At 35.9% G+C, this 13034-nt stretch overlaps 1 protein-coding gene across 1 annotated transcript in view; it reads left to right on the top strand.

The window, feature by feature from the left end:
- SMARCA2 (SWI/SNF related, matrix associated, actin dependent regulator of chromatin, subfamily a, member 2) overlaps positions 1 to 13034 on the top strand; it is a 105803-nt gene that overhangs the window by 63027 nt on the left and 29742 nt on the right. The window contains exons 25-27 of the mRNA XM_029959033.1: positions 386 to 613; positions 2611 to 2688; positions 5282 to 5500. Of these exons, the coding sequence (XP_029814893.1) occupies positions 386 to 613; positions 2611 to 2688; positions 5282 to 5500 (525 nt within the window). The remainder of the gene's footprint in view (positions 1 to 385; positions 614 to 2610; positions 2689 to 5281; positions 5501 to 13034) is intronic.

Raw genomic sequence — 13034 nt, 5'->3', positions numbered from 1 at the left:
TTGCAGCACTTCAGTAAAGGTTGTGCTGAATGCTGCCTGTTTCATGAAATCAGTAACCATGTGAGTGCAGAAGGTCTTGACCTGAGATACACTGTTGGTGTAGTGGTTAGTACTGAGAATGGATCACCAGGAAAAGAGGATATCAGACCCCTTTGACTTATTTAAAAAAGCCAAAAGATGTAACTGAAGTATGTCTTTTCCACCTTTTTTTTTCCCCTTTTTGTTTTTAAGAATGGAAGTGAGATATCTCTTGGAGTACATAGCCATGTGTGTGTTTTCAGCGATTTCACTTATCTGTGCAAATCACATCATAGCCAATGATGTGTAAAAGTAAGAGAAGAGAGACTAAAAAGAGTTTTACTCTCTCTATGTGTTTTCCTAACAGGACTTGCAGGCACAAGATAGAGCTCACCGAATTGGTCAGCAGAATGAAGTTCGAGTCCTGCGACTGTGCACTGTGAACAGTGTGGAAGAGAAGATACTTGCTGCTGCAAAGTATAAGCTGAATGTAGATCAAAAAGTTATTCAGGCAGGAATGTTTGATCAGAAATCTTCAAGCCATGAAAGGAGAGCCTTCCTACAGGCTATACTGGAGCATGAAGAAGAAAATGAGGTAAGATAGGTAGAAATTATTAGAAAGAGGATGTTTCAGGAAGTATGGAGTAATTTTTGCCATAGCACAGCATCAGTGTTTAAAGTAAGCATTGATGTTGGTGTCTGACTTCTAACAGCAGACTGAAGATTTGCAGGAATACTTCTGTGTGAACAGAGACTATACAAAATTTGCCTAAACACTAAAACTCTTGAGGGACTAAGAGGGATTGAATTTGCACCATCCTGCACATTACTTCTTCATTACTGCAGCACTGAAAACAAATTTGAGTATCATATGAGAGATTAACTAGAAAAAAGTAAATCTCTCAGCTAAAAGTTAATATATCAACAATAATATCAACCATATTAAAACAACTTTGACTTGCAAATATATACTAGCACATCTAAAAAAGAGGTTGTGTAGCGATCACCTAGTTAAATATTCCCATGCTAAGCATGCTTTAAACTTGTCACACTTACATGTAGAGCACTGTTTGTACTTTCTTAGTGGTTTTTGTAAGTTTAGCATTGAAACTCCCTTATTTTTCTTTCTTCTTTCCTCTTTGCACTGTTTTTTCTTTCAGCAGTGCTAGATAAAGGAAAGAGGTAATTTCTGTGTATTTTGAAAGATTTATCAGAATAACAGCAGTGTATCACAAGTGATTAAAAGTAACTTGTTCATGGAGTAATTTTGTATTAGCACTGGTGTTTATTTTTAGTTTTTTCTTCTACCAAGTCTACCTTATTGGCAACAGGATTGTTCACACATCCTGTTAACCACAGATAATACGGACACAGCTCCTGCTGTGTGATCCCTGATTTTTTTCAGATCAACAGTTACTTTGAGGTGGTAGGAAGTGTATGAAACCTCCAGGATGATCACATTCATAGAAAAATCTTTTTTTTCTCTCTGTATGTAACCATGTGACTTCCTTTTTTTGAACATTGAAGGAGAAGTGAGTAGAAGTAAGAAGAACCAGCTATCACTTTCCAATTTGCTTTGTTCATGTTAAATTATATGTTCATTAAGGTACAAAGGTGTTCTTTGAGAATTGCATCAATAAGAACTGGGGGTTTTTTTCTGAGTTATAGAAATCCTACCACTGGAGGGAAGATAGGTGGATATATAAAGGCCTTTTTTCTTCATTTCAGAAAAATAATAGCTACAGGATATTAGGTTTTTGGGGTGTTATATGCAGCATCCTATAGTCCCATTATACTGGATTCAAAATATGAGTTTTCATGAAGAATTATAGGTCTCTGGTGTACTGTAATAACAGGTTTAGAAAACCCTATGAAGGAATCACTGTAGTTTTACCATTTCGAGTGACCTGTTTTCTGTGCTTTCATAATAATTCAGGGAGGGAAACTGAAATTGTGGACTCTGATTGTGTTAAAATGGGTATCATAAGTGTTTAGCTTTAACATTTTTCATTGAATGCTACAGTTTTGAATTGTTTTTCAAGTGTCTGTTTCTGTTTTTATGACATAACTGATTTTGTCAAAGTAAAATTTTCACATCTCAATTTGTAAGCAGACAGTGGACAAGAGAAAGGGATTCAGCAGTGTTATTTTCCAGTATAAAGACATATTTCTTTTTTTTTTCATTTAATCAGGACTTCTTCATTCTCCGTGCTTTGGCAGCAAAGACCTCAAAATGTAGAATAGTATATCTGGGGGAGCACTGTAGAACAGCAGAATGAAAATACATTTTAACCAAAGCACTGACTATGCTTCTGACCCAGGAAAACCACAACCCAAATTTTCCTCATTGTGTACTTGTTCATTTCCACATTCTTGAATTAAGAAGGTAGTATTAAGTCCCAGTTGTCTCTCTGATTGTTATTTTTGTGTAACTCTGAATAGCTGAACATTTTAAAAGTTTTAGTTTCACTTTTGAGTGTTTCACGCGTGTTGTCTGAGAGGGAGGGTCAGTGAAGCTCTGACTTGATGAAGGCTGTTACTTCAAATTGCATGTAACTTCTTTCTAATAATTTTATCCATCTTTTTAACCAGGAGGAAGATGAAGTTCCTGATGATGAGACTCTGAATCAGATGATTGCTCGACGTGAGGAGGAATTTGATCTCTTTATGGTAAGGATGATGTGATTATAAGTAGATTATCTTCTCCAGTGTTTTTAACTAAGGCTTTAACCTTTTGTCATTAAATTTTGGAAAACTTTATTGGAGGAATATGCTTTATTTACTTGCATTGTTTATCTGAGGGAAGAAGTGTAGTCTGCTTAAACACCGAGTTCCTCACATGGCAGAAAGACTCAGAGATCCTTGCTGTCAGTACAGTGAAAAAGTGACAATCTGGAGGAAGAATCTGACACAACCTGAGAAATTTGTAGTGCGAAAACTGTAGTCACAGTTTGGCTTGCTAATCCTACAGCATCCTTTTGCTATTCAACATTTCTTCTTCCTTTTGGGCTTTGATGTTGGCAAGGACAACTACAGGAGCTTAACTAGATAGCGAAGTAGTAGACTTACACTGTTGTTTTCTTGGTGGGTTAGCTGGAGTTTGCTGATGGTTTTGTCAAGGGCCCAGTTACTTGCATCTCTGCTGCTACAGCTGTTGAACAGTTACCAAAATAGAGCTAGTGACAGTAGTTCAAATGTAAGCCACTCATTTTTATTACTACTTCCCTTTTTGTTAATGCTACTGCAGCACTGATGGAATAATTACTAAAATGTCTGTATAGGCATGGCTCTTGCCTCTTTGAATGTTATCTCAGAAAAACTGAAATCTTTAAAGTCAGGCTGCACAGAAAATGAGTGGTTACAGACACCTGTCTTTTTAAACTTTGTGTCAGTGATTCGGATGTAAGGAGATTTACGTGACAGAAACCAAGAGGTAGCCTTTCAATCCAAAACTCAAAAGAAATAGTTTCATCCAAATTATTGACTGAAGGTACCCTGATTTCTGTGAAAGTAGATTTGTTCTGGTAGTAGGAGAACTTCTTAGTATTTCTTCTTCAGACTCAGAAGGGAAGAACTAATCCTTGAATTGAAAGTAGCTGACGAATTTATGTCTATTAGCAGGAAATTTTTAAAACTTCATCTTTTAGTATTAAATTTGAATTGTGTGGATGTAATTTATGTTTTTCATATTAATTGACATGGAAGTTTTTAGGGGAAAGTAAAGAATTGCAGTAGATAATAAAAATTTGAAAAGGCTTTGAAGGCCAGAGTTTGAAAATAGTAAGATAGAAAGAATGCAGTGAAATATTAATGGCTAAGAAATAATTTTAATTGTTAATAAAAAATGGTTTTCATTGTAGTAAACTGTTTAATTATAAAAGAAAAATCTGAAAAGAAACTTTGGCGGTCAGGGCTCTTTGTCTTCTTTCTATCAATATTTCAGGTCTTGTACAGTCAGATAAAAAGCACAGGCTGTATTCTCCCTACCTTAGTGATACCTGTGTCTCCCTAGAGATAATACCTCTGAATTCACGCGTGTCTGTGTCTTGGCTAGGGTTCTAGAAGGATGATATGTCTAGTTGGCCTCCTGTGTTAAATGCAGCATCATGCACACGAGGAAGGGGTTTATACATAGTTGAAAACATTTTTTATGAAGGTTTACTGGCCAAAGCAGTAGCCTGCTACAATGCTACAGCCAATTCTGATGCTAGTCTATTAATATTTTCTTTTTCAAATACAAAAATTAAATGCTTGGTCACCATCTGTTTGTTTCCTCTGCTTAGCAACTAATTACTGAGTAATAAGTACTGTGTGACTCTTCAAAAGGCCTAATTGAAATGGGTATTCATATTACCTGATTTGAGTACTTAAGAAAATGTAGATGGAATTCACAGAACCATAGGAAGCTTGATCAGCATATAGTCAATAGAGAAAGGTGCATGCTTCCCCAGGAGGATTATGAAGTATCTCACTGCTGAGTAGGTCATGGGAATCTATCCTCAGTATCCATATCTGTTTTCTGAGGTAATTGCTCACCACACTTGAAATTCATTTATATGCTTATTCAAATTTTTAAATTATTTATATTTCAGCTGAAAGTCTTAACATTACCTTCTAATGTTCTTAACACTTTATCCAACATTATCTGGTATTTTTGTATTTTGATTTTTGTCTAGTACAGCAGTTGATCAGGAAAAATTCAGGTTTAAGCATATTGGCTTTCTGGCACTGTAAAGCTTGCACTGTAGGCAAGCTCTTCTCTGAATTTATTAATTCTCTTTTGATTCTTCTTTTCTAATACGAACTTCTAAATTTTCTTCTTCTGATATTCAGGCACACAAAACTGTGTGTTTTCAATTATTCCTTTTAGTTACATAATACTAACACCTTATGGGGACATCGCGAGGGAATGATTAGTATTTGCAAATGCAAAAAGCCTGTGCAAATAAGGAAGAGTGTTTTAATTAACAGAACACAGCAGTGTTCTTGTGATCTGCTTTTTGTCACTTGGCTGCTTCGTTGTCTTAGTTACTTCAGTGAAAGCTAGTTGTGGAATAGTGAATATGACTGAAAATTAACAAACGAGTGTAGCTTTTTCTTTTTATAGTTGCATTTTAGAAGTATTTAAGAGTATCACAAAAGGGAAATACCTGTGAAGGACTTGTTTAACGTTTCAGATATCAGTAGATAGGTAGACATTTACATGGTGCGCTCAATAATTGCCCTTAGAACTTTTTTTATCCTTTCTCAATTCCCATTGCAGCGTATGGACATGGACCGTCGCAGGGAGGATGCCAGAAACCCTAAGCGTAAGCCACGCTTGATGGAGGAGGATGAATTACCATCCTGGATTATTAAGGATGATGCTGAAGTTGAAAGGCTTACGTGTGAAGAAGAAGAAGAAAAAATATTTGGTAGAGGATCCCGTCAGCGCAGGGATGTGGACTACAGTGATGCTCTCACAGAGAAACAGTGGCTGCGGGTAGGTTGTGCCTTCTAGTTGATTGGTTGGGTTTTTTACATTTGAAATTTAGTCATTTGGGGTGGGGTTTATTTTTTTTGCTTTGAAGACTGCAGCAGGGAAAACACAGTGTAGTAGTTAGGCCTAAAATATCCTTATTATCCAGCTTTTGCTGCTGTGTTGAAGGCATAAATAAGTTTCGAACTGCACTGCAGAAACTTAAATCAGTGTTTTTAAGTGCTGAATCAGGACTATGGTAGCATTCAGTTGGAACTATTCTATTGCCATGGATCTTGACATATTTCTTACATCTTTAGGCACTTTCATATGTGTCGTCTTTCAGATACCCAAAGCATTCTTTTGTGGTAGTGGAGACTAGTAATCAGTGTATATTACAACTTTCTGTGCTGCAGAAGCTGGCTATGTTTTTAAATACCTGAATTTAACCCTTTTAAGAATTTGGAAATTTTCACATAAGTTTCCTTTCTCTCAGGCTATTTCATTTCCAAATCTTGAGCATTTCTTGGCTCCACTAAGATCAAAATACCTGATAAATGATTTAAGAATTTAAGGCCTGAAAGCAAAGATTCTAAACTTAACTCAGACAAAATTTGTGGTTTTGTGGTACTTAAGGATTCTTGCTGTTCTGTGAAATACACATCTAGTGAGTAATAATGCATGTGTTTTTTCGGAGTGGGAGTAAATATAGGAAGGAGCATGGTGAGGATTGATTGTTGGAAAGATAATTAAAAATCTTAACCTACTTAGTTTCAAATGTGATGTTGGTGTGAGTGCACTGTGTAATACTGTGCTAGGAGCTAATCTGGATTGTGCTGCTTTGGGGAGAAAAGCTTTGAATGATACATCAGCTGTAAATTTAAGCAAGTCTGTGAAACTACGGGAGTTTTATATGTGGCATTTTCAAGGAGTGTGCATCTACTCAAGGCCATTTTAAACTAATTTTTTTAAATGATGAAATACTCTGGCTGTGGCAACATAGACGTTAGCTTTGACTTTTGTGTTTTGTGTCTTGAGTTGGCTGTAATACTCGCGTTAAGTGTTTTATTTTTTAAAATGGCAACCGTAAAAGAAATCATCTGATCCCTCTTCCTTCTGCAGGCAGAATCATCCAATCCCGTGTCATTTATAATAGTAGTTCGTCTGACCTGTTCTTCTAGGCATTCCTGAGCAGTGAATTTAAAAATCCAGAGCAGAATGTTTTTAACTGTTTGACTTTTCTTTATATTTTACCTGAATTTTCCTGTTGGAATTAAAGCTAATTGGTTCTTGTCCTAATCACTGCTCATGCAGAACAGGCTACTTCCTTTGTTTTTTTTTCAACATTTTATGTCATAGAAGAGTTGTCACCCTGTTCAGTAAATTCATAAGATAACCATTGCTTATGCAGCCTTTCCCCATAGTTCCTGTTTTCTAGCTTTTTGATTATTTTCACTGATTTCCCCTAGTTTTTCTATATATAACTGGTGTCTTTCTATGGGTTTGGTTGAAAGCTAGACATCAGAATTCCAGATGCAGCGTCATTTGAATGAGGAGGAATTCTTTCACATAACTTCTAGGATACTTACACCTCATAATCCAGTATTTCATTTTCTTAACATGAAAGGTATTCACTCATGTTAAATATTTGATCCAGTATAAGACCTTAGTCCTTTTCTGTGGATCTACTTCCTTGCCAGCTTTTCAAAATCATGTTTCATATAGTCAGTCTTTCCTTCCTGGTGAGAAGATTTAGCATACACCCTCACTGAATGATATCTGAGTTTTCTTCACGAAAATTACTCTGAATTTTAAGCCTATCCTTAGGTAAACTTCTGGTCAGCTTGGTGTTCTTTTGAGATTTAGTGGGCATACCTTCTATTCTGTGTTTCTGAAGACAGTAAAAACACTGCAAAGTGCTGTACCATTTGATAAAGAGTCATTAAGGACTACTCTGAAAACAATTTCTTAGCAGGTCTCCGTATACTTGATAGTGGTTTTTTTCATTGTTTGCTTCTGAGTCTGTTTCGTGAGGCCAAGTTAGAAACCTTGCTAGTCAAGATGGTATATATACTAACCCTTTTTCACCATGGCTTGTTTTTCTGTTGACAGAAATTGTTCTCCCTTCTCTCTATTGTGTTGTTAAGCATGTTTTCAGATTAGCTGTTACCTAACTCAGATTGCTTCACAGTGCATGCACTAACTCTACTGTATACATAGTTTAACATGCTTTCAGGTGCCCTTGAGAGTGTGTTGAAACAAATACAAGACTAGGAACTGCCAACACTTTTTAGACTCCTTTTGATGGAATTACGTTTATAGTGTAACACTGCTTATGCACATTCAGAATAAAACTCCTAATTGGGTAGATAATGAAATGTAAGCAAAGTTTTCTGAATTTTTTAATCTTATTTTTCATGTGTGTAAAATGGAGTTCTTTGTCACACCCATTGGCCATTCAGCAGATTCAGCAGAATCTTTTACATCTTCTTTGAAGATGCGTTAGATTTTTCTGTAATGACATCTCTAGAATATATCATAATAATTGTGTACAACATATTCAAGGGAATATTTAACTGTATAAACATTAAAAAGTGATATTATATAGTTTATAAGCACTTGTATCTTGTGGCTTTAACACTGTAATCTGTAATAGTCTCATGCATATTGCATGAAAACTGTAATTAATTGTTTAATGTTGGATGCAGCAGACTACTTATATCAGTAGTTTGCTGATATAAGATAGAAGCAGTAAGTTCTGAATTAACTAATACTTTAATTCATAAGATACCCTTCTAACTGTGTTCTACGTCATGCTGTTCTCCAAAGATAGGTCTATTGTTGTTGCAATATTACAGAAGGAGATTTGTTTACCAGCATCAAGGGATGCCCCTTATTTCTTTCTCTTGCTGTGGCTGCTGTTACAGCTTTATAGCTGTCTTCTCATGGGGTTTTCTGAATAAAACTTTGCATTTCTGACCAGTAAATTAGTTTCATAATGTCAATATCTAGTCTTCAGCTGTCTCTTTTTCTTTTTTGTCTTATGGAGTTGACTAGATCTTTTCTAAGAAGTTTTGCCTCATTCAGCAGCCACAGCTCTGTCTGTGAACATAACTACTTGCCCCTTCTCAGGTGGACTCTGAACCCTCTGCTGACACACCCAACACTGAAAAGTGTAGTTCAGATCATGGCAGATGCCCACAGGATCCACTATACACTTCAGGGTCTGTATGCATGCATGTATACTGACAAGTATGTCAGCTCCCTTCTTGCTAGGAGGTCAAGTACCTGAATTTGGAAGCAAGGGATGAAATAATTACAGAAGCCATATAATCATAGACAGTATTTAGTGAGATTGTGCTGCTGCCCCGAACAACCTGTAATTCACTGACAGCCTCCCAGGAAATTTCTAAAACACAAACAGGCTTCATCACTAGCTGTCGCTGCAGCTTGCCGTTCTCTAACAGTTGGCATGACAACCATACTTCCTTAAAAAAAAAATCTGTAAGGAGGAGATTGCTTCCTGATTCTACAAAGCGTTTCTATGCTGGAAGTATTTCATGCATTAGCAGGTTCTGTCTCTGCACAATTTCTAATAGAACTACAAAATGCTTTACTGGATCCCATGGCATATTATTTTCTAGAGGGGTCATCTACTAAGAAATCTATTGCCTAACACAGGTTTCAAGAAACAGAGGGGTTTTTTTGAGTAGTTACAAGACCCTTAAGACAGTTGCATCTGGTTTCAGCTTCTCATTCAACTTAATTGCTGGCTAGGTGATATGAACAAAGTTTTAGTCCCTAGTTGTTCAACTAATTTGAAATAGCTTTGCATGTTGGCCAGGGAAACATATCTGAGTACAAAATCAGCAATATCTCATTTACATCATGCAGAATTGCAGAAGTCATGCTTGTTTAGTTGATCTAAAAATTGTAAGTGAAATTCCAACATTTGGTTTGTAATTAGTCAGTCTTAGTTAAAGAAAACCAGTGCTGGCTTTCACACATACAGAATATCTGATGAATAGTGTTTAACATAATCATGACAAATTTTATTTGTTTATATTTACTAACTGAGGTTATGTTGTATAATAAATCAAACTACCTAACGGGAAAATTGTTGGACACGTTTTCAAATATTTTCTCGTCAGACGGAACTTTGCATAACTTTTTGATTTTACACTCTCTAATAGTATGTTAGGTTAAGTTTGCTAGCAGAGAGTAAAGTTGGGCCAACTTGTGGCTACATCTTGGTATAAATCACTAAAAGTTTTTCAAGTAGGTTTGTGTTTTCTGAGAGACATTCATTTTTTTGTATACAACTTTTGAATCAATACTAGGAACATAATTCTAAGACCTGGTTTTGTAAAGTGTGATGGTGGAATTTGATTTTACAGTAGTCTTTGTTAGATACTGAAATAGCTGAATGGAAAATTAGCATTACATTCTATAATTGTTTTAGTCTATATTGGAGGCTGAAATTCTGAGAAGGAGAAAAAAATTAACTTTTAACCCAGTGCATAGTTTATCTGAATAGTTCATGTACATAATACCCCTGCACCCCTGTTTTTTTCTCTTCGTTACTTCTTTATACCATTTTTGGTTACAATTGCAAAGTTTCCTGACTTGCTGCTAAACCTGTTTAACTGTCAAGTAAGTGGGTATTTGCCCACAACATTTGAAGAAAGTTACGTTCTGACCTAAACTCTGCTCTGTAGTATTGAATCATAATTCCAATTGAATTTGTTAAGCTGTAGGGGAGAACAAGTCACATTTAAAAGACTGTCACTGGAGGGTTACAAAGTCTGCCGTCCCAGGATGTTGTCTATTTTGTGACCAGCAATCATCAGAATGCCCCAGGTACTCTTTTCTAGTGTGCAGTTTGAGGATGATAAGTTTTATGCACGTGGAAGCTGATTTTTTGAAGGATTAGAAAGTTGAACATGACTTTAAAGCTTTATTTAACCAAGTCATGATTATGTTCTGCATATTACTATGTATCTTTCATGTCCTTTTCATGAAATTCAATTCAGAATCTACTTATGGAAAAAAATAGGTAGTTTTAAGTTCCAGTGAAATTAAAACTAATGAAGCAGTTTAGATAAAATGGGGTTTTCTTGGCTTTTTATGGATGAGAGGGAATTTAAATGCATCTGCCTGATACCTTCAGTTCTCTATTTTGACAAGATGATTTTGTTAGTATATAAGAAAAGGGCCTGATTTACACTCTGGGTGACTTTCTCAGAATGTGGAATCAGGATTGAGAGTATTAATTTCAGAGTATTAATTTTGGAAACTAAAAAAGTACTTTGAAATGCTTCTTCAGTATTTTTGAGATATTCTCCACAAAGTAATTTTTAGTGTTTGAAATACATTCTCTTTGTGAGAAAGACCTCAAGTCAGGAAATCTGAACAGCTATTTACAAGGAATACCAATCAGTAAAACATTACTGTATTTTCATAGTATTGTTTTTTTTGAGTCTGTGATTTTGACTATACAATGTTATATGTAAAGTACCATAACAAATATTTCAAGTGAAATTGTGCATCTATTCCCCTCTAGAAAAATTGGAATAGTAGTGAGTGACATATAAGTCCCTTTATGTATTTTTTAAAAATGTGAGGAGTATTGTTAGTATTAGACTAAAATAAACTGCATTTTCTTTAAAATAGCTTTAGTTTCTGACATACCAAGTTTATGTAGCTTGGAAGTTGTGAGCTAAAACTCTGGGTTTAAGGTTTTGTTGTATTATTACTGTATTGAGTGCAAATTTTTTCCTGAAAAAAAAAGGTCCTGTGGTTAAGATGTCAGAAATACTGTTCAAATCAGCTGCCTGGAGAAGGGGAGAGTGAGGAGAGACCTCCATTGCAGTCTGCAGCTTCCTCAGGAGGGGGAGCAAAGGGCAGGACTGATCTGTTCTTGCTGGTGACCACTGGCACACCCAAGAGAATGGCCTGAAGTTGCGTCAGGGGAGATTTAGGTTGGATATTAGGAAGAGGTTCTTTACCCAGAGTGTCGTTGGGCACTGGAACAGGCTCCCCAGGAAAGTTATCATAGCACCAAGCCTGACAGAATTCAAGAAGTGTTTGGACAGTATTCCCAGGCACATGATGTGATTCTTGGGGATGGTTCTCTGCAGGGCCAGAAGTTGCAGTAAGTGATCCTTGTGGGTCTCTTCTAACTCAGGATATTCTGCGATTCTAAAACTAAAACCTAAACAACTATTAAATAATTCACAAAATCTACAAGAAAAGAAGTCTACGTTAAAAGTGTAAAATATTATTGTTGCTGGGGCGTATGGCAGTGGAACAAGAAACAGCAAACATTTCAATATTTGACCTCACTGCTATGTTCTCTGACATACTTTGACAGTAACAATGATGGGTAATATGCAGTAGCTAACCTTTTGTCACCTATTGATTTTTGAATAAAGACAACTTTTTTCATATGTTGAAAAAAGTAAATTAAAAATAATTAATTAAAAAATAGATGTTGCATTTGCAACATGAGTAAGAAGTTACCCATACCTTTCCAAGTGTATATTGTGGCTGAAGTATTTATTCACTCTAAGCAAACTGAGACCTTTTTTGTAGAAGGCCACCTTCTAAAGGCAGACCTGAGCAGGTGATGGGAAGCTTCATGCTGATGTTTTTCATGCAGCAGGTGTGACAGGAAAAAGTAATTCTTCTGACGGATTGGCATATGTATGTAGAGCTCTGCTCCTTCTGTAGAAGTGATAGCAATTTGTATCTTGTATATAAACAATATGGAAGAACTAACATAGCAAATATGGAAGAACGGGGAAGTTTCAGACTGATTTTCTCAAAAATTACTCAGCATACCCTTAGGCATGTCACGAGTGGCAGTTAGCTTCCTGAGTCATCTTGAAGTACCTTACTTGATGAGTACAATAGTGTACTTCCTTACTCTAGCAGTAAAATTGTAATCTTAAAAAAAAATCCCACAAAAACTTTGCAGTAAGCACAACCATATAATTTTGTCCTGTACTCTGAAATCATCATGTTTAGAGTGTTACAGTTTATGGTTTCATGGGTATCCATTATGTATCCTTTTCAGTTGCATCTGACCTTTTTAGCTAGAATTCGAGCTCAGAACTAAGGACTTTGTTGCTGCTTACAGACTTACTTTAGTTTTTGTATATGCATCTGTAGTATACAATACTATACTGTACATTATTCTGTTGGAAAACTTTGTGTCTTCTTAGCTCTCATTGGCTTTTTAGGAATCTTCTTTGTTTTGTTCAGTTAGTATTTGCTCAGGTTATAGTTATTACTTGTCAGACTGTGATTTGCATTGCAGTTTATCCCAGAAGACCAAAAAGACCTTCTAGACAGGTACTGTTCATGTTAGATTTTTACTTTTAGGCTGTGATTTGCATCTTAAAGGGTCAAACTGTAGTGTAAGTCCTGCCACAGTCAGGTAACTGCAGCTTTAGAAGCATCCTGAAGACATGGAACTCACTGCATCACTAAGCATCACAAAATACTGTTTGAGTATAAGGTACATAAAAGATACACGTAACTAAACTTTTCTCAG

The sequence above is a fragment of the Manacus vitellinus genome, unplaced genomic scaffold, assembly GCF_001715985.3.
Source record: "Manacus vitellinus isolate BGI_N305 unplaced genomic scaffold, ASM171598v3 scaffold_18_pilon, whole genome shotgun sequence".
NCBI classification, from domain to species: domain Eukaryota; kingdom Metazoa; phylum Chordata; class Aves; order Passeriformes; family Pipridae; genus Manacus; species Manacus vitellinus.
The sequence above is the reverse complement of the archived record's forward strand: the minus strand, read 5'-3'. Positions and strand labels throughout refer to the sequence as shown.